Source organism: Oncorhynchus nerka, linkage group LG4, assembly GCF_034236695.1.
Source record: "Oncorhynchus nerka isolate Pitt River linkage group LG4, Oner_Uvic_2.0, whole genome shotgun sequence".
NCBI lineage: Eukaryota > Metazoa > Chordata > Actinopteri > Salmoniformes > Salmonidae > Oncorhynchus > Oncorhynchus nerka.
In genome coordinates, this window is record NC_088399.1 from 83,278,903 (window position 1) to 83,301,876 (window position 22,974).

Below are 22,974 nucleotides of genomic sequence, written 5' to 3' on the forward strand. Positions count from 1 at the left end.
CATACAGGTCGCAGTGGTGGGTGGTATAAGGTGCTTTAGTGACAAAACGGATGGCACTGTGATAAACTGTGACAAATCAAGCAATGTATAGTGTAGAGAATCAATGTATGATCTACATCTGAAATATATTTTCAATAACCAAAAATGTTTTATTTTCAACTGTTTGAAGCTGGTGAACAAAAACCAAAAGTAAAAGACACAAAAACTAAACATAAGAACGGGAAGCATAGAAATAGGGCACATAGAACATATCTGTTATGCAGGTGAGTGAGGACCCAAAAGCGGTTTAACAGAAACAGAGTCTTTTAATGTCCAAACACAGGGAAGACATAAATCCTCTTCTGATGTATCGGTTGACAAAATAGACAACCCGCAGAGAGGGCGACAAATAAATCATAAAGTCCTCTGATCTTTACAGGAGAGTCCCCTTCTAGCAGCAGAGGAGAATAGCAGGGTTAGCGGCAACAGACTGCTGGTCTCTCCGGGTAGGCGCGGGTTGTAGAGGACAGAGGTACCTGATCACACGTAGCATCTGATGAAGAGGCAGATTACGACAGGACGGGACAAGGGTGAAGCAAACGAGAATCTGACAAAGACAGAAGCAGAAACAGAGAGAGAAATAGAGACCTAATCAGAGGGAAAAAAGGGAACAGGTGGGAGAGAGTAAATGAGGTAGTTAGAGGAGATGAGGAACAGCTGGGGGAAGGAAAGGGAGAGAAGGTAACCTAATACGACCAGCAGGGGGAAACGAAGTGAAGAGAAAGAACAGGAACAAGACATAACATGACAATACATGACAGTACCCCCCCACTCACCGAGCGCCTCCTGGCGCACTCGAGGAGGAAACCTGGCGGCAACGGAGGAAATCATCGATCAGCGAACGGTCCAGCACGTCCCGAGATGGAACCCAACTCCTTTCCTCAGGACCGTACCCCTCCCAATCCACTAGGTACTGATGACCACGGCCCCGAGGACGCATGTCCAAAATCTTACGGACCCTGTAGATAGGTGCGCCCTCGACAAGGATGGGGGGGGGGGAGACGAACGGGGGCGCGAAGAAAGGGCTTAACACAGGAGACATGGAAGACCGGGTGGACGCGACGAAGATGTCGCGGAAGAAGAAGTCGCACTGCGACAGGATTAATGACCTGAGAAATACGGAACGGACCAATGAACCGCGGGGTCAACTTGCGAGAAGCTGTCTTAAGGGGAAGGTTTTGAGTGGAGAGCCATACTCTCTGACCGCGACAATATCTAGGACTCTTAGTCCTACGCTTATTAGCGGCTCTCACAGTCTGCGCCCTATAACGGCAAAGTGCAGACCTGACCCTCTTCCAGGTGCGCTCACAACGTTGGACAAAAGCCTGAGCGGAGGGGACGCTGGACTCGGCGAGCTGGGACGAGAACAGAGGAGGCTGGTACCCGAGGCTACTCTGAAAAGGAGATAGCCCGGTCGCAGACGAAGGAAGCGAGTTGTGAGCGTATTCTGCCCAGGGGAGCTGTTCTGCCCAAGACGCAGGGTTACGAAAAGAAAGACTGCGTAAGATGCGACCAATAGTCTGATTGGCCCGTTCTGCTTGACCGTTAGACTGGGGGTGAAAAACGGAAGAGAGACTGACGGAAGCCCCAATCAAACGGCAAAACTCCCTCCAAAATTGAGACGTGAATTGCGGACCCCTGTCCGAAACGGCGTCTGACGGAAGGCCATGAATTCTGAAAACATTCTCAATGATGATTTGTGCCGTCTCTTTAGCAGAAGGAAGCTTAGCGAGGGGAATAAAATGAGCCGCCTTAGAGAACCTATCGACAACCGTTAGAATAACAGTCTTCCCCGCTGACGAAGGCAGTCCGGTAATAAAGTCTAAGGCGATGTGAGACCACGGTCGAGAGTGAATGGAAAGCGGTCTGAGACGGCCGGCAGGAGGGGAGTTACCGGACTTCCGAACAAGTCCGAACAAGCAGCCACGAAACGACGCGTGTCACGCTCCTGAGTGGGCCACCAAAAACGCTGGCGAATAGAAGCAAGCGTACCCCGAACGCCGGGGTGGCCGGCTAACTTGGCAGAGTGAGCCCACTGAAGAACGGCCAGACGAGTAGGAACGGGAACGAAAAGAAGGTTCCTAGGACAAGCGCGCGGCGACGGAGTGTGAGTGAGTGCTTGCTTTACCTGCCTCTCAATTCCCCAGACAGTCAACCCGACAACACGCCCCTCAGGGAGAATCCCCTCGGGGTCGGTGGAGGCTACTGAAGAACTGAAGAGACGGGATAAAGCATCAGGCTTGGTGTTCTTAGAGCCCGGACGATAAGAAATAACGAACTCGAAACGAGCGAAAAACAGCGCCCAACGAGCCTGACGCGCATTAAGTCGTTTGGCAGAACGGATGTACTCAAGGTTCCTATGGTCAGTCCAAACGACAAAAGGAACGGTCGCCCCCTCCAACCACTGTCGCCATTCGCCTAGGGCTAAGCGGATGGCGAGCAGTTCGCGGTTTCCACATCATAGTTACGTTCCGACGGTGACAGGCGATGAGAAAAATACGCGCAAGGGTGGACCTTGTCGTCAGAATGGGAGCGCTGGGAAAGAATGGCTCCCACGCCCACCTCTGACGCGTCAACCTCGACAATGAACTGTCTAGAGACGTCAGGTGTAACAAGGATAGGTGCGGATGTAAAACGCTTCTTGAGGAGATCAAAAGCTCCCTGGGCAGAAACGGACCACTTAAAGCACGTCTTGACAGAAGTAAGGGCTGTGAGAGGAGCTGCCACCTGACCGAAATTACGGATGAAACGACGATAGAAATTCGCGAAGCCGAGAAAGCGCTGCAGCTCGACACGTGACTTAGGGACGGGCCAATCGCTGACAGCTTGGACCTTAGCGGGATCCATCTTAATGCCTTCAGCGGAAATAACAGAACCGAGAAATGTGACGGAGGAGGCATGAAAAGAGCACTTCTCAGCCTTCACATAAAGACAATTCTCTAAAAGGCGCTGGAGGACACGACGAACGTGCTGAACATGAATCTGGAGTGACGGTGAAAAAAATCAGGATATCGTCAAGGTAAACGAAAACAAAGATGTTCAGCATGTCTCTCAGTACATCATTCACTAATGCCTGAAAGACAGCTGGAGCGTTAGCGAGGCCGAACGGCAGAACCCGGTATTCAAAGTGCCCTAACGGAGTGTTAAACGCCGTTTTCCACTCGTCCCCCTCCCTGATGCGCACGAGATGGTAAGCGTTACGAAGGTCCAACTTAGTGAAAAACCTGGCTCCCTGCAGGATCTCGAAGGCTGAAGACATAAGGGGAAGCGGATAACGATTCTTAACCGTTATGTCATTCAGCCCTCGATAATCCACGCAGGGGCGCAGGGTCCCGTCCTTTTCTTAACAAAAAAACCCCCGCTCCGGCGGGAGAGGAGGAAGGGACTACGGTACCGGCGTCGAGAGCTACAGACAAATAATCTTCGAGAGCCTTACGTTCGGGAGCCGACAGAGAGTATAGTCTACCCCGGGGGGGAGTGGTTCCCGGAAGGAGATCAATACTACAATCATACAACCGGTGCGGAGGAAGGGAGGTGGCCCTGGACCGACTGAACACCGTGCGCAGATCGTGATATTCCTCCGGCACCCCTGTCAAATCACCAGGCTCCTCCTGTGAAGAAGAGACAGAGGAAACAGGAGGGATAGCAGACATTAAACACTTCACATGACAAGAGACGTTCCAGGAGAGGATAGAATTACTAGACCAATTAATAGAAGGATTATGACACACTAGCCAGGGATGGCCCAAAACAACAGGTGTAAAAGGTGAACGAAAAATTAAAAAAGAAATGGTTTCGCTATGATTACCAGAGACAGTGAGGGTTAAAGGTAGCGTTTCATGCTGAATCCTGGGGAGAGGACTACCATCCAAGGCGAACAAGGCCGTGGGCTCCCCTAACTGTCTGAGAGGAATGTCATGTTCCCGAGCCCAGGCTTCGTCCATAAAACAGCCCTCCGCCCCAGAGTCTATCAAGGCACTGCAGGAAGCTGCCGAACCGGTCCAGCGTAGATGGACCGACAAGGTAGTACAGGATCTTGAAGGAGAGACCTGAGTAGTAGCGCTCACCAGTAGCCCTCCGCTTACTGATGAGCTCTGGCTTTTACTGGACATGAAATGACCAGCGGAACCGCAATAGAGACAGAGGCGGTTGGTGATTCTCCGTTCCCTCTCCTTAGTCGAGATGCGAATACCCCCCAGCTGCATAGGCTCAGCACCTGAGCCAGTGGAGGAAGATGGTAGTGATGCGGAGAGGGGGGCAACGGATAACGCGAGCTCCCTTCCACGAGCTCGGTGACGAAGATCAACCCGTCGTTCTATGCGAATAGCGAGTTCAATCAAGGAATCCACGCTGGAAGGAACCTCCCGGGAGAGAATCTCATCCTTTACCTCCGCGCGGAGACCCTCCAGAAAACGAGCGAGCAAAGCCGGCTCGTTCCAGTCACTGGAGGCAGCAAGAGTGCGAAACTCTATAGAGTAATCAGTTATGGATTGATTACCTTGACATAGGGAAGACAGGGCCCTGGAAGCTTCTTCCCCAAAAACAGAACGATCAAAAACCCGTATCATCTCCTCTTTAAAGTTCTGATACTGGTTAGTACACTCAGCCCTCGCCTCCCAGATTGCCGTGCCCCACTCACGAGCCCGTCCAGTAAGGAGAGATATGACGTAGGCGATACGAGCTGTGCCCCTGGAGTACGTGTTGGGCTGGAGAGAAAACACAATATCACACTGGGTGAGGAACGAGCGGCATTCAGTGGGCTCCCCAGAGTAACACGGCGGGTTATTAATTCTGGGCTCCGGAGACTCGGAAGCCCTGGAAGTAGCCGGTGGATCGAGGCGGAGATGGTGAATATGTTTCGAGAGGTCGGAGACTTGGGCGGCCAGGGTCTCAACGGCATGTCGAGCAGCAGACAATTCCTGCTCGTGTCTGCCTAGCATCGCTCCCTGGATCTCGACGGCTGAGTGGAGAGGATCCGAAGTCGCTGGGTCCATTCTTGGTCAGATTCTTCTGTTATGCAGGTGAGTGAGGACCCAAAAGCGGTTTAACAGAAACAGAGTCTTTTAATGTCCAAACACAGGGAAGACATAAATCCTCTTCTGATGTATCGGTTGACAAAATAGACAACCCGCAGAGAGGGCGACAAATAAATCATAAAGTCCTCTGATCTTTACAGGAGAGTCCCCTTCTAGCAGCAGAGGAGAATAGCAGGGTTAGCGGCAACAGACTGCTGGTCTCTCCGGGTAGGCGCGGGTTGTAGAGGACAGAGGTACCTGATCACACGTAGCATCTGATGAAGAGGCAGATTACGACAGGACGGGACAAGGGTGAAGCAAACGAGAATCTGACAAAGACAGAAGCAGAAACAGAGAGAGAAATAGAGACCTAATCAGAGGGAAAAAAGGGAACAGGTGGGAGAGAGTAAACGAGGTAGTTAGAGGAGATGAGGAACAGCTGGGGGAAGGAAAGGGAGAGAAGGTAACCTAATACGACCAGCAGGGGGAAACGAAGTGAAGAGAAAGAACAGGAACAAGACATAACATGACAATACATGACAATATCTACCTCTTCTTAGACTTACTTTCAATGAGAATGACAGCTCTATAACTCACACTTCTATGTGAATTTGGTCAGGTCACCCAAAAAGTTATATGTTGCAACTTTAAGGCAAAAACTAAAGTAGGGTGGTTGGTCGGAGTGGTTGGTTGCATATTCGAATCTCATCACGGACAACATTAACAATTGAGCTATTTAGCAACTTTGCAACTACTTACAAATATTTTTCTATTTTGCAACTACTTAACATGTTAGCTAACCCTTCCCCTTTAACCTAACTCCTAACCCTAACCTTAACCCCGCCCTAAACCCTAACTACTAGCATAGCTAAAGTTAGCCACCTAGCTAACATTAGCCACGACAAATTGGAATTCGTAGCATATCATACGTTTCGAAAATTCGTACATATAGTACAAATTGCAATTTGTAACATTGTATGGATTCAAATTTCGGAACATATATGAATTCTAATTTGTAACACATTGCATAACATGGATTATGGACATCTCGGATTTAAATTTGCTATGTTATTTCTACCACTGAGTCCTGGTTAGTGTTAGATTCCTACTGTACAGTGGCTTGCGAAAGTATTCACCCCCTTGGCATTTTTCCTATTTTGTTGCCTTACAACCTGGTTAAAATAGATTGATTTACACTACATGCCTACCATTTTGAAGATGCAAAATATTTTTTATTGTGAAACAAACAAGAAATATGACAAAAAAACAGAACTTGAGCATGCATAACTATTCACCCCCCCAATGTCAATACTTTGTAGAGCCACCTTTTGCAGCAGTTACAGCTGCAAGTCTCTTGTGGTATGTCTCTGTAAACTTGGCACATCTAGCCATTGGGATTTTTGCCCATTCTTCAAGGCAAAACTGCTCCAGCTCCTTCAAATTGGATGGGTTCCGCTGGTGTACAGCAATCTTTAAGTCATACCACAGATTCTCAATTGGATTGAGGTCTGGGCTTTGACTAGGCCATTCCAAGACATTTAAATGTTTCCCCTTTCACCACTCGAGTGTTGCTTTGGCAGTATGCTTAGGGTCATTGTCCTGCTGGAAGGTGAACCTCCGTCCCAGTCTCAAATCTCTGGAAGACTGAAACAGGTTTCCCTCAAGAACTTCCCTGTATTTAGCACCATCCATCATTCCTTCAATTCTGACCAGTTTTCCAGTCCCTGCCGATGAAAAACATCCCCACAGCATGATGCTAACACCACCATGCTTCACTGTAGGGATGGTGTTCTCGGGGTGATGAGAGGTGTTGGGTTTGCGCCAGACAATGCATTTTCCTTGATGGCCCAAAAGCTCAATTGTAATCTCATCTGACCAGAGTACTTTCTTCCATATGTTTGGGGAGTCTACCACATGCCTTTTGTAGAACACCAAACGTTTTTGCTTATTTTTTTCTTTAAGCAATGGCTTTTTTCTGGCCACTCTTCAGGCTTAAAGTGGTCCTATGGACAGATACTCCAATCTCCGCTGTGGAGCTTTGCAGATCCTTCAGGGTTCTCTTTGGTCTCTTTGTTGCCTCTCTGTTTAATGCCCTCCTTGCCTGGTCTGTGAGTTTTGGTGGGCGGCCCTCTTGGCAGGTTTGTTGTGGTGCCATATTCTTTCCTTTTTTAAATAATGGATAATTCAAAGTTGCTGAATTTTTTTGTAACCCAACCCTGATCTGTACTTCTCCACAACTTTGTCCCTGACCTGTTTGGAGCGTTCCTTGGTCTTCATAGTGCCGCTTGCTTGGTGGTGCCCCTTGCTTAGTAGTGTTACAGATTCTGGAGCACACAGGTGGACCTTATTTAACTAATTATGTGACTTCTGAAGGCAATTGGTTGCACCAGACCTTATTTAGGGGCTTCATAGCAAAGGGGGTGAATACATATGCACGCACCACTTTTCCGTTTTAAAATTTATTTGAATTTTTTGAAACAAGTATTTTTTTTCATTTCATTTCACCAATTTGGACTATTTTGTATATGTCCATTACATGAAATCCAAATAAAAATCCATTTAAATTACAGGTTGTAATGCAACAAAATAGGAAAAACACCAAGGGGCAGAATACTTTTGCAAGGCACTGTATATGTTGCAACGTGGAAAGATAGTCACAGTTGAAGCATAATATTGAGGATGGCAACATGATTTGATAAAGACTTGGGTGTAGAAGACCAAATTAATGATTTCAAGAGATCATTCAGAAAACAATCATAAAAAACACGCAAAGACATTTTATTGTAGCGTTCCAACAGCCGTGGGGAAAAAATAACACTGGCTGTGATGAGTACTGTAAGTGAATGAGTAAGGGAAGGTTTGAACAGTCCTATCACCAGATGTTTACTAAAATACAGTATATGATTGATTGAGCAGCAGTCCAGAACCCTCATGTTTTCAGTCACTTTTTGACAGCACCCCTTTTGATTTGAACGAAACCTGTACCCCCGCACATTGACTCTACTGGTACCCCATTGACTCTACTGGTACCCCTCTGTATATAGCCTCATTAATGTTATTTTATTTTGTTACTTTATTAAATTTTTTACTTTAGTTTATTTAGTAAATATTTTCTTAACTCTATTTTCTTAAAACTGCATTGTTGGTTAAGGGCTTGTAAGCATTTCACAGTTGTATTCGGCGCATGTGATAAATGACATTTGATTTGATACATGTTTTCCATGGTAGAAGGGCTCAGAAAGTGACTGTTTGCCCATTGGTAGAAGGGCTCAGAAAGTGACTGTTTGCTCATGGTAGAAGGGCTCAGAAAGTGACTGTTTGCCCATGGTAGAAGGGCTCAGAAAGTGACTGGTTGCCCATGGTAGAAGGGCTCAGAAAGTGACTGTTTGCCCATGGTAGAAGGGCTCAGAAAGTGACTGTTTGCCCATGGTAGAAGGGTTCAGAAAGTGACTGTTTGCCCATGGTAGAAGGGCTCAGAAAGTGACTGTTTGCCCATGGTAGAAGGGTTCAGAAAGTGACTGTTTGCCCATGGTAGAAGGGCTCAGAAAGTGACTGTTTGCCCATGGTAGAAGGGCTCAGAAAGGGAGTGTTTGGATCTGGATGCCAAAACATTCAGTTGATTAAGGTCCTCAAAGTTGACCTATTTTGCATATCCCACCATACCATGAGACGTCCATGTCTTCATCACCAGAAGAGATAAACGGTTGAGATTGACATGATTTAAAAGCTTACAAACAAGGTTTCTTGAGAAAAAATCTGAATAAAAACTTTAATTTTTGAACTTTAAACGTCAATTATCTAAAAACATGTAAACTCAGATTTGCTTAAAATGGATTTAATTCAAATGGATTTACCCAATAGTCATTACACTCAGCAATGATGCCTCACATTTCTCTGAGAAGTGACTGAACTTGCTCTTTTGTATCCATTCAGCATCAGCTTATACATCAGCAATCCCTGTCCTGAAATGATGTCATAAACATTAATTAGCCTGCAGTGCCTTGAGATATAGCAGACAAACCAGTCTGTTTTCTGGACATCCATTCATCCATCCCTTCACTTTTGTTTTGATTATCTCAGCATCAGTTGTCCATGACTGACCTTCACCCAGAGACATGAATGAAGGATCACAATGCCCCATTGACGGTGATTGAATAACAGTATGTAGCACCTCATCAATCTTCTGTGTAATCATGCATATGTACAGTTGAAGTCGGAAGTTTACATACACTTAGGTTGGAGTCATTAAAACTTGTTTTTCAACCACTCGACAAATTTCTTGTTAAGAAACTATAGTTTTGGCAAGTCGGTTAGGACATTGTGCGTATGACACAAGCCATTTTTCCAACAATTGTTTACAGACAGATTATTTCACTTATAATTCACTGTATCACAATTCCAGAAGTTTACATACACTAAGTTGACTGTGCCTCTAAACAGCTTGTAAATTCCAGAAAATTATGTAGTGGCTTTAAAAGCTTCTGATAGGCTAATTGACATCATTTGAGTCAATTGGAGTTGTACCTGTGGATATATTTCAAGGCCTACCTTCAAACTCAGTGCCTCTTTGCTTGACATCATGGGAAAATCAAAATAAATCAGCCAAGACCTCAGAAAAAAATGGTATACATCCACAAGTCTGGTTCATCCTTGGGAGCAATTTCCAAATGCCTGAAGGTACCACGTTCATCTGTACAAACAACAGCACGCAAGTATAACACCATGGGAACACGTAGCCTTCATATCGCTCAGGAAGAAGATGCGTTCTGTCTCTTAGAGATTAACATACTTTGGTGAGAAAAGTGCAAATCAATCCCAGAACAACAGCAAAAAACAGGTACAAAAGTATCTCTATCCACAGTAAAAACGTGTCCTATATCGACATAACCTGAAAGGCCACTTAGCAAGGAAGATGCCACTGCTCCAAAGCTGCCATAAAAAAGCCAGACTACGGTATGCAACTGCACATGGGGACAAAGATCGTACTTTTTGGAGAAATGTTCTCTGGTCTTATGAAACAAAAATACAACTGTTTGGCCATAATAACCATATTTATGTTTAGAGGAAAAAGGGGGAGGCTTGCAAGCCGAAGAACACCATCCCAACCGTGAAGCACGGGGGTGGCAGCATCAGGTTGTGGGGGTGCTTTGCTGCATGAGGGACGGGTGCACTTCACAAAATAGATGGCATCATGAGGCACAAAAATTATGTGGATATATTAAAGCAACATCTCAAGACATCAGTCAGGAAGTTAAAGCTTGGTCACAAATGGGTCTTCCAAATGGACAAGGACCCCAAGCATACTTCCAAAGTTGTGGCAGAATGGCTTAAGGACAACAAAGTCAAGGTATTGGAGTGGCCATCACAATGCCCTGACCTCAATCCTGTAGAAAATGTGTTGGCAGAACAGAAAAAGCATGTGCGAGCAATGAGGCCTACAAACCTGACTCAGTTACAACAGCTCTGTCAGGAGGAATGGGTAAAAATTCACCCAACTTATTGTGGGAAGCTTGTGTAAGGCTACCCGAAATGTTTGACCAGAGTTAAACAATTTAAAGGCAATGCTACCAAATTCTAATTGAGTGTATGTAAACTCTTCTGACCCACTGAGAATGTGATGAAAGAAATAAAAGCTGAAATAACTCATTCTCTTCACTATTATTCTGACATTTCACATTCTTAAAATAAAGTGGTTGTCACGACTTCTACCGAAGTCGATGCCTCTCCTTGTTCGGGCGAAGCTCGGCGGTCGACGTCGCCGGTCTTCTAGCCGTCGCCGATCCATTTTTTCATTTTCCATTTGTTTTGTCTTGTTTTCCCACACACCTGGTTCTCATTTCCCTCATTATGTGTTGTGTATTTAACCCTCTGTTTCCCCCATGTCTTTGTGTGGTATTGTTTATTCTGGATTTATTGTATGCTCACGTTAGTCTGTTGCGCTGGGTTATGTTAAACCCGTTTTGTTATTTCGTTCATTGTGCCGTGTGCTTTTGTTTTGCCTAAATGAAAGGCTCCGTTTGCTACCAAATATCTGCTCTCCTGCACCTGACTCCCTTACAGCCATTTACGCATACCTGACAGTGGTGATCCTAACTGACCTAAGACAGGGAATTTTTACTAGGATTAAATGTCAGGAATTGTGAAACTGCAAGGGGCCCCTGTGGCATAGGTGTGAGTGGATGTAGTAGCGGTACTCCTTCTTCTTGTGATCGATCACCAGGGGTCGGTGGAAGGTCCCGGAACAGACTAGTCCCAGAGAGAGGCACAGGCTGAACACCAGGAACCCAGCACACTTGTGATGGTCCTGAACCAGGAAGAGGTCAAAGTTTATGGTAAAGGTCAGTCTGAGGGAGAATGACTGACGAAATGGCTAGGAGTTAATGGTATGAGATTTATACACTCTCACAAAATGAAAACTAAACATGTTCAATTTTCAATCAGTATTCAAAAGAGAGAAATAGCAGAATGTAGGATGTTCTCATGGCTATTAACCTGACAAAAGAGAGAGACACTCAATTTCAGATTAGTAGCAGTGTCACGTCTTGACCATAGAAAGCCTTTATTTTCTATGGTAGAGTAGGTCAGGGCGAGACTAGGGGGGGTTAGTCTAGTTTATATTTTCTATTTGGGGTTCTAGGTTGTTTTTTCTATGTTGGGGCTTTGGTATGATTCCCAATTAGAGGCAACTGGCTATCGTTGTCTCTAATTGGGGATCATACTTAAGTAGCATTTTTTCCACCTGTGGGTTATGGGATATTGTTTATGTTTAGTTGCCTGTTAGCACTGCATTGTCATCACGGTTCATTTATTCTTTATTGTTTTGGTTTTTCTAAGTTTCACTTTCTTTAATAAATAATGTGGAACTCTATGTACACTGCGCCTTGGCCCGACCATTATTACGAATAACGTGACAAGCAGTGAACCTTTCCCAATGTTTTCATGCAGGTATTCAAGAACAAACACTGTAATAAATCATATCATATTATCATCAACCAGCAAACCAGCTTTAATGGAACATCTGAAAAAATAAAAATAAGCAGTGAAATAGAAATTAGAGGAGTAAACGATAGATTTCTTAGTGAATGCTTAACTAGGGCTGTTTTTGATCTTGTCTGTGAGTGCTTGCTCAGTGGTGTTGTACTAATGGTCCCAAGTGCCAAAAATCCCGATAGTCATCGTGCTAACAGTCAAAATGGAGAGGGTCACATGAACCTAGATGCTGCACTATACTCACACTTGTTATTATGCATGTATTTCTTAGTCAAAAATACATTATGTACCCAATACTGTAACCAAATCTTAACCTTCTGCCTCCTACAATACAAGTACATTGACAACAATAGGTTGTAACGGTAATCAAGTAATTTGTGTTGTCTGATAACATTCCAGAGCCCCAGGTGTTATATTCTTAACCTGACCTCCCCTAAAATAGAAAGGGCTCATAGCTGGTATGTCTCACAACGTACTCTATTCACAATGATTGTCAGTAGTTGCAGTTTTGCTCAATCTGTCCTCAGAGAGTACAATTGGATATGGTCGAGTAGGGAAGGAGAGTGTGATCAGTTCAATAGCAAGGGACTATTATAGGGGACTGTTATAAAAAGTACATAGGAATCATTTCTCAATGGGGCTGCTGCTTCATGTTGACTTATGAGTGTTTTCGCTGCCCCTGTGTGGTGAGACAGCATTACCACCATAGACATTAAGGGTTACCACTGTCAAGTGAACACAACAGAGGCAACAGAACCAAAACCTGAAGGGAGATAGCAAACTACATACAACATGCATGCATTGTTATCATTAGCCACAAAACATTGATCTTGAAGACAGATAACAGAAGATGACTCCATTTGACCTACTTGGAGAACAACACCTTTCCTTGTGGATATGTAAGACATTTAAGCGTATTAACCCCCAACTGCCCTGAATGATTAGCAAGATGGCGCCGATAGAGATGGCAGCTTCACTTCTGGTCCTTAGGAAACTGTGCAGTATTTTGTTTTTTTAATATATTATTTCTTACATTGTTAGCCCAGAAAACCTTAAGTTTTACTACATACAGCCGGGAAGAACTATTGGATATCAGAGAAATGTCAACTTACCAGCACAACCAGCACTACGACCAGGAATACGACTTTCCCAAAGCGGATCCTTTGTCTGCACCTCCCAGGGCATTTGAACTGATTCCAGAGGCTGACCCAAAACAATGTCGCCGGAGGAGAGGGTGCCGAGCGGGCTTCTAATGAGGCTTCGGATGCGCGCACACCACCCACCGCTTCCGAGTATATTACTCACTAATGTCCAGTCCCTGGTTAACAAAGTCGACGAAATCAGGGCAAGAGTTGCTTTCCAAAGAGATATCCGGGATTGTAACATACTTTGTTTCACGGAAACATGGCTAGCTGGGGACATGCCGTCGGAGTCCGTACAGCCAACGGGATTTTCAGTGCATCGCACCCACAAGAATACACATCTCTCCGGTAAGAAGAAGGGCAGGGGTGTATGACTCATGGTGTAATTGTAATAACATACAATAACACAAGTCCTTTTGTTCACCTGACCTAGAATTCCTCACAATCAAATGCTGACCATATTATCTCCCAAGAGAACTCTCCTCGGTTATCGTCACAGCCGTGTATATCCCCCCGCAAGCGGATACCAAGACGGCCATCAAGGAATTTCACTGGACTTTATGCAAACTGGAAACCATATATCCTAAGGCTGAATTTATTGTAGCTGGGGATTTTAACAAAGCTAATTTGAGAACAAGGCTACCTAAATTCTATCAGCATATCGTTTGCAGTACACAAGCAAGAAACACGCTCGACTATTGCTACTCTAACTTCCGCGATGCATCCCCCGCCCTCCTTTCGGCAAACCCGATCATGACTCCATCTTGTTGTTCCCCTCCTATAGGCAGAACCTAAAACAGGAAGCGTCCGTGCTTAGGTCTATCCAACGTTGGTCTGACCAATTGGATTCCAAGCTTCAAGATTGCTTCAATCACGTGGACTGGGATATTGTTTTGGGAAGCCTCAGACAATAACATTGACATACAGTATACACTGACTCTGTGAGCGAATTTATAAGGAAGTAAATAGGATATGTTGTACCCACTGTGACTATTAAAACCTTCCCTAACCAGAAACCTTGGATTGATGGCAGCATTCACGCAAAACTGAAACCACGTACCACCGCATATAATCATGGCAAGGCGACTGGAAACATGGCCGAAAACAAACAGTGTAGTTATTCCCTCTGTAAGGCAATCAAACCAGCAAAGCGTCAGTATAGAGACAAAGTGGAGTCGCAATTCAATGGCTCAAACACGAGACGTATGTGGTAGGGTCTACAGACAATCATGGATTACAAAAAGAAAACCAGCCCCATCGCGGACTTCGACGTCTTGCTTCCAGACAAATTAAACAACTTCTTTAGGCGCTTTGAGGACAATACAGTGCCGCCGATGCGGTCCGCTACCAAACACTGTGGGTACTCCTTCTCCATGGCCGACGTGAGTAAAACATTTAAACGTGTTAACCCTTGCTGCCGGCCCAGACGGCATCCCTAGCCGCGTCCTCAGAGCATGCACAGACCAGCTGGCTGGTGTGTTTACGGACATATTCAATCAATCCCTATCCCAGTCTGCTGTCCCCACATGCTTCAAGATGGCCACCATTGTTCCTGTTCTCAAGAAAGCTAAGGTAACTGAACTAAATGACTATCGCCCTGTAGCACTCACTTCTGTCATCATGAAGTGATTTGAGAGACTAGTCAAGGATCATATCACCTCCCCCCTGCCTGTCACACTAGGCCCACTCCAATTTGCTTACTGCCCCAATAGGTCCACAGACGATGCAATCGCCATCACACTGCACACTGCCCTATCCCATCTGGACAAGAGGAATATCGATGTAAACTGTTCATTGACTACAGCATTCAACACCATAGTACCCTCCAAACTCATCATTAAGCTTGAGACCCTGGGTCTCGACGCCGCCCTGTGCAACTGGGTCCTGGACTTCCTGACGGACTGCCCCCAGGTGGTGAAGGTAGGCAACACCTCCGCTACACTGATCCACAACACTGGGGCTCCACAAGTGTGCGTTCTCAGCCCACTCCTGTACTCCCTGTTCACCCACAACTGTGTGGTAATGCACGTCTCCAACTCAATCATCAAGTTTGCAGATGACACTACAGTGGTAGGCTTGATTACCAACAACGACTAGACAGCCTACAGGGAGGAGGTGAGGGATCTGGTGGAGTGGTGCCAGGAAAATAATAACCTCTCCCTCAGGAGATGATCGTGGACTTCAGAAGATAGCAGAGAGAGCACGCCCCCATCCACATCAACGGGGTCGCAGTGGAGAGGGTGAAGAGCTTCAAGTTCCTTGGTCTCCATCCGTCTATCTGTCTGTCCGTTCGTCACACACGACATCTCAGACAGCACTGGCCCGATTTTGACGAAGCTTGGGTGAATGATGCGTCTTGCCATTTACAAAATTACACTGATTGGCCCAAGGCGGGAGCTCCAGTAATTAACTTTAAAATGTGTTTGTCCCTTAAGGTCCTTGTGTAATGTGAAATTGTACCCCCTAGCACAATTGTCCTTTGTATATTATTTATATACACTTGTGTTCCCACATGTACTTCCTGTATTGAGTTGTTGTTAATAAAAAAATATTTTTTTTAATAAATAAAAAGAGGATTTTGTTTTAAACTGAAATGTGTGAGTCACACCAGAGAGGAAGAGGCGAAGCGAGAAGGATAACCACTGAGCTACAGTATAATAAGAAAGGGTTATAACTGGGCCCAAAATCACCACCATAACCCCACTTACATACTCTATTTTTATGTATTTCACCCCTCCTCTTCGGAGGGCAAAAGTAACTTTGTTTAACATTTGTTTGTGTTTTTACAAATATTTTGTTGCATATACATTATTCATAAACCTCACATACATGGTACTTTTATACACAGCATTACATGAAAGGAATATAGTTTTACAACTAAAATGGTACTTACATACTATTGCAATAAGTTCCATGGGATCTTTAGTGACCACAGAGTTAGGACACCCCTTTAAACTCATTTTACTATTCCACTTCTTCTCAATTTTTCCAATGTAGTCATATATTTCAAATCTGATATGCCTACCTTTCTCTTAGAAATTGTATTATATTCATGGACAGTTTTGAATAAGTCATACAAATAAGCATAGGATATATTACATGTTCCAGCAAACAAATATAATTCTTGACATTTTAGTATTGTGCACATGCTAGGCAGAGATGGTAGGGGGACTCACAACTCATAAACACATTTTATTTGGTTAGGGTGTAATTCAATGGTGTTCCGTTTTCAAGTTGTAGACACAAAGACATACTTTATGAATGCCACCAGGGGAAAAGACAGATAAACAAAAGCCAAAAATATGCTGCTTAAATTAAATGAACAAGGAAGTAAATTCAAAGACAGATCACTGTAATTTATATCATACACTTTTACAACATTAATTTCATTTGAATTATGATGAATTACTAGCTAACAATGAAATGTTTCTCAATAAAAATGTCAGAAGAACATTAAAAGTGTAAAAGAGAAACACCGAAATGTAGTTGATTTGTCAGAAAGTAGCACTAATGGTCTAGGAGCACGAGAACAGATGCAGAGCCTTGGTCTGACGCCATTAAAAGGTAATTTACCACCTTCACGAGTACTGTCTCAGTGCTATGATGGGGTCTAAAACCAGACTGAAGCTTTTTGTGTAGATAGTTAGTCTTCAGGAAGGCAGTGAGTTGCTGCGCAACAGCTTTTTCTAACATTTTTGAGTGGAATGCGAGATGTGATATAGGCAGATCGTTTTTTATATTTTCTGGGTTTTTCTTTATCAAGAAAGGCTTTATTACTGCCACTTTTAGTGAGTTTGGTACACATCCGGTGGATAGGGAGCCATTTATTATGTTCAACATAGGAGGGCCCAGCACAGCAAGCAGCTCTTTCAGTAGATTAGATGGAATAGGGTCCAGTATGCAGCTTGAAGGTTTAGAGGCCATGACTATTTTCATTAATGTGTCAAGAGATATAGTATTAAAAAACTTGAGTGCCTCCCTTGATCCTAGGTCCTGACAATGTTTTGTAGACTCAGGACAACTGAGCTTTGGATAAATACGCAGATTTGCTTTCTAATTTGCTTTCTAATGGTCATGATCTTTTCATCAAATAAGTTCCTAAATGTATCACTGCTCATGTTAATGTTACTACTTAGCTTCGGCTGGTGGATGTCCTGTAGAACCATCTACAGATATAGCGTTCGGGATGAAAAAGTTGAAGGAAAAAAGTTAAGCGAAGGAAAAACTAAAAATATAAACGGTTATTAAAAACAAATGTCTGTTGAATGTATATATAAATCTATCTATAAAATCATAAATGGAATTTTTCCTCAAAAAAGGTTATAAAAGTATGCTAGACATTTATATAATAAATCATACATAGTTTGATGTTTCTGTGACAAACAGTGAATTAGTTCGATTTTTACCGCTTTAAAATTGCATTTTATAGATTTGATGTATCTATTCTATTAACTCAAAACAAAGGTTGTATAAAGTATGCCTGACATTTATAGACTAAATCATATCTAGCTTGATGATTCTGTGACAAACGGTGAATTAGTTATTGATTTTTACATTTTAAATGGCTTCTGGCGAATGTCTGATGAATGTCCGAATATGTGAATATAAAACCAACTTTACCTAGGTTACACTTTTGGGTTCACGGTCGGTTAGACAAAATAATTGTCATAGTTACAAATCAGGTCACCCTACCAAACTTCCCTGCTAAACATACTGTAGGTCTCTATCTGCTGCGTTTTCGTTGACACAGCCTAAATGCCAATCACCAAACGAGGGGAGTAAATGCAATTGTGGATTAAATCAAACAAATTATGTTGAACACACTAGACATAAAACAGCAATACCGTGCTAATATTTTTAGCTTTATAAACTCAGAGGAGAACGTTCTCTCGATTCAACCCCCTCTGATATTGAGGGGCGTTTATTTAAGACATGCATCCAATCCCCTTGGTCACTTACGTATCTAGACCAATCATATGCTTCAATGTGCCGCGATTTATAGTGATGTGAAAGGTCAGGAAAATTATAGCGGTTTCTCTCGTTAGGTCAAAATGTAGGCGCAGATGCTTCGATTTCAAAACGATGTGGAGCAAAGCTGAAAGGTTATTGGACTAATTAGAAAAATAAAAGCAGTACTTTTCAATACAAGATATATAGTGTGCCGTGAGAGCGCGAGAAAAAGGTACCAGACGTGTGCTTCCGTGTTTTATGAGTGTCGCTACCGAACCGAAGTGTGAATAAAGTCAATACAATTTGCCCCACTATTTGAATTAAGTTACAGCGTATAAACATATCACGTAATCATAACACAATTCACAAATCTTAGATGTTCAGAAAAAGACAGGAGAGCATAAAAATAGGCTACAACTGCTTCTCCAACAGAAATCCCCGATGAGTTATGATGATAACATGGCGACATTGGCTAGGCAAGCCCATGCGCAGAATACGTCATCGGGTATAAGGCTCGTCTCGTGCCGAACTGCGCAAGTGCCAGCCGACAACTCAAAGGCACTCCAATATTTAAATACGTTTTTTACTAAAATAAAATCGTATCAGTTTGTCACTTTCACGAGGTTGGACTAACATGTTCAAATACTTAAGACATTGGCTCGAATTTAGGTTGTGCCTTTAGGGCTTCCGAGTGGCGCAGCAGTCCAAGGCACTGCATCTCAGTGGTAGAGGCGTCACTACAGACCCTGATTCGATTCCAGGCTGTAGCACAACCGGCCATTTTTGGGAAACCCATAGGGCGTTCTTTAACTGACTTACCTAGTTAAAGATTTGTACTTTTTTTGGAAAATTAACTCAAGGAATTATTTGTCACTTCTCTCATTGACTTCTAAAAAAAAACCTGCGTTCTCGGAACTCGCACAATGTTTCATATCTGGGGTTAGAAAGTCTGTGGTTCAGTTCAGTTTCTCTCCTGTCAAGCGTGATACTATGTTCAAACCACAAACAATCCAAGACAATTACCACAATGTGCATTGACCAATACTTTTAGTTTGTAGGATAGGTGGAGCACAGTCCCTGAAAGGTCTGTGCACGGCCCTGGTGTCTCCTTAAACTGTGGCAAGCAATGACTCAGCAGCATTCAAGTGCGCATGAACCACACTTCATGTAATTATCCACAACAAGGAGGAAAGAGGACATGGAGAGGCATCATTGTCATCAGCCAGCAGTGCAGCCTGCCATTAGACTGCTGCTATGGAGATGGGAGAAGCTGGTCTGGGAAATAAGCAACTACTTTGGACTCATCCCAAATGGCACCCTATTCCCCATGTAGTGCAGTACATTTGCCCCTATGTGCCCTGGTCTTAAGAAGTTCACTGAAGTAAATAGAGTGCCATTTGGGATGTAATTGTAGGCCTCTCAGGGATAGTCAGGTGGTGGGGGAGAGCAGTGGCTTGTGTCAACAATTAAGATTCTTCTTCCACATGTTCAGGTTGCCATTATTGGTAATGTGTAGCCTATCAATCATGCCCAAGTTGAATAATTATACTTGTCTCATGCCCCTTGTCTATGAATTTGCCCCTTATATTAAAAGCAGTTTAACGTGTAAGCACTATTATAGTGTTAACATCAATCAATGGTTCAAACCACACACAATCCAAGACAATTTTTCTGTTGTAACTCTGATGAAATGCAAAACAGCAGTGTAGAGGAATGCAATTCCAGTTCAATTTTAATGCGAATTTACAGTGCAAACAGAACTACAAAGCCCAAAATTACTCAACACATCAAACCACTAAGGAGTTGTGTGTGTAATATATATATATATATATATATATATATATATATATTAGTTAGGTAAAAACAAGTTAAATCAACATGGTTAAAACAGGGCTCTAGGCAGCACAATAACACTATCATTATATCATTATGATTACTCTTCATTCCACATGTCTCAAAGAAACAGCTAGTGCACTGCCCAGTGTGCAATCACAACACATGCAACAACAGGAAAGGGTCGTGCAACAGGAGTCAAAACATAACTGAACTCAGAGTTTCAAAGCTTTGATGTGGTTTTCAAAATGGTATTCATTCATGTTAGTAGATGTAACTTAAGCGTCTTGTGTTTGTTTCAATGGAGAACATCTCAATGGCTTGGTCAGCATTGGTAGTAGTGGAGTGTTAAAACTAAGAATGTTCTCTCTAGTGACTAGTGTTAGTGATTCTGTCCGTTTTCAGCCTTTCCTTATTCTACATTTGAGTCTTCAAGTATTTCATTTAATCCTTCACGTTTGAGCAGGAAACCTCAGAATATACATCACTCTGCATCTCAAAGCCCACCTGATTTACAATTTAAAGCACTCCTTTTGACCAGAGAACTAAGTAGGAAAGTAGCACACTAAGTAGGAAACAGGGTTCCATTTGGGACGCAAATGGTGAATAATAAACTTCCCTCTCCTTTCACCATGCATCATTCAGAAGGGCAGAAAATGTAGTGTTGAGTATCCTTCTCATTCACTTTCAAATTCACAGCAGCCTTGCCTTCTACAGCAACTTCAATAAATAGATCATTAATAACTTATGTCCTTCAATCTCCGTGTCCATCTATCTACTACAGCATGTCAGGTTTTTAAAATCACAAGCAACTAGTGATATTTTTGTAACATCTGTATAAAAGTGTTCAGAAATTCAAATACTTCAACATTTCACATTAGTAATAATGGAGAGAAAAAAAATCAACACTATAGTATTTACTATACATAAAGACAAGGAGACAAATTAGGAATTAGTAACAAAAGGGGAAAATACGAGGGGGAAAATACGTTTTAAAAAAGCAGATGGTACATTCCACACTTAGCTTAGTGTGGGGGAGAGGGAATCAGGGATTCCATAAATATATTCATGTGTATTAGTGTATAAGTCACACATCCATGTTAACAAAAATAACGTCAGTCACATTTTATTCAAGTTTTGGTCTTTGTACTGGTTAGCTATGCGTAGTGATGTCATTAGTCATATACTGTACATTGAGTGAGCATATTGTTCTCCCTTCAAGCATCACAGCCACACTCCCCGGGCATGCCTAGAAAGAGCTAGTTAGGGAACTAAGTGTCATATACAGTTCCCATAGATCTATGTACAGCTACATAATAAGAAGGCCAGGAGAGGTATCATCCCTCTGGAGGGTTTTTATTCATCTATTCAGCTCATCTCAGCTGTGTTTCAGGTGCCATGCAGAGTTCATTTACATTGGCAGGAAAAGGAGGGAACACCAGAGGGAGAAGATATAGCAGGAAAGGTGTTTCTAGAACGGTTTCTTCCTTATAAAGCGCTTGCCTCCATCACAGCACTGCTCTCAATTAGATAGCATAACTCTCTCTTTCCTCTCAATCTCTCTACAGCACTTAACCTACAAGGCAAGGCAGAGCGCCAAGGAGAGTTCCATAGTGTTTATTCAGCTAATGTTAAGAAGTGCTGTACTAGCTAGCTACCATCTGTGTAAGTAGAAGCAGATTGCCAAGGATGACAGAGCAAACAGAAGGCATTAAAAACAAAACAAGGAATGTTAAGGTGTAACTTCTGTCACTGTAGTAACATACTTCAAAGGAATTTCACATAAATAAATTAAAGTATGCCCTTTGCGGCACTCTATGACAGACCTGCTGCTAAAGTAGCAGACTAAACAAAATTCCGATTTACACTCAACAGAGTTTAATCCGCTACTGCTAAAGGTGACAGAACATATTTTCTGTCACCCAATTCGTCTCCTGAAGGGTGTGGGGTGAAGGTGGGGGAGGTGTAACAGAGGAATGAGAGCGGGAACAAATCATACAAAGACAGCGAGGGGAAAGAGCATCATTCATTCTTCCACACTGAGGAGAGGTTCCTAGATGCCTTCCTCTCCCTTTCCCCTAAGGGGGCCACTCCATCACTCGCGGGAACGGCCTACGATAGCCAGGATGTAGAGGAAAATGTTGATGATGTCGGTGTAGAGGTTGAGAGCGGCAAAGATGTACTCCTCTGGACTCAGAGCCAGCTTCTTGTTGCCCAGGAGGAGCTGGGTGTCCACAGCCAAGAACTACAACACAGAACATAGAGTCAGGAATAATTACTTCGAGGCAATCAGTCACGTAGGAATGAATCGTAACTCGTGCATACAGATCTGAGTATTTTGGTATTTTATTAGGATCCCCATTAGCTGGTACAAAAGCAGCAGCTACTCTTCCTGGGGTCCACACAAAACATGACATTTTCTGTATTAATATACAAGAACAGCGATTAGCACACGTAGCCTACATATCAATAGATACACACACAAACTCTGTCAAATAGGGGAGAGTAGGTACATCAGGATTGGCAGGTTAGGATTCAGCCCGTTATGCTGATGTTTTTCTAAAGCCTCAAGTTCTTAAAATGTTACCAGTGATGGTCTGCCATACTACATTAGCCTGAAATCATCATATACACTATACTGAATAAAATATCAATCATTTAATAATGTTCTCGTCTTTAAATTGTCTTTCTTCATCTCCGCTCTCCTTCGCGTCTCACAACCTTATGTCACCGTTTCCTTGCTTTCCTCCAGGCATCATTACAGGTCACTGGGCCCGCTTTTCCACCCCTCCTTTCCAGATGTCCTTCCTTATTTTAAAATTGAACCTTTAACTAGGCAAGTAATTTAACAACAAATTATTATTTACAATGATGGCTTACCCCGGCCAAACCCGGACGACACTGGGCCAAATGTGCTCCGCCCTATGGGACTCCCAATCACAGACGGATGTGATTCAGCCTGGATTCGAACCAGGGACTGTCGTGACGCCTCTTGCACTTAGATG

General features: G+C 43.4%; 1 protein-coding gene across 4 annotated transcripts in view; it reads right to left on the bottom strand.

Moving 5' to 3' along the window:
• Positions 1 to 19,850: 19,850 nt before the first annotated feature.
• grinaa (glutamate receptor, ionotropic, N-methyl D-aspartate-associated protein 1a (glutamate binding)) overlaps positions 19,851 to 22,974 on the bottom strand; it is a 33,898-nt gene continuing 30,774 nt past the window's right edge. For all 4 annotated transcript variants that reach the window (XM_029658765.2, XM_029658764.2, XM_029658763.2 and 1 more), the window contains one exon: positions 19,851 to 22,214. In XM_029658765.2, coding sequence (XP_029514625.1) covers positions 22,065 to 22,214 — 150 coding nt within the window. In that variant the 3' untranslated portion in view covers positions 19,851 to 22,064. The remainder of the gene's footprint in view (positions 22,215 to 22,974) is intronic.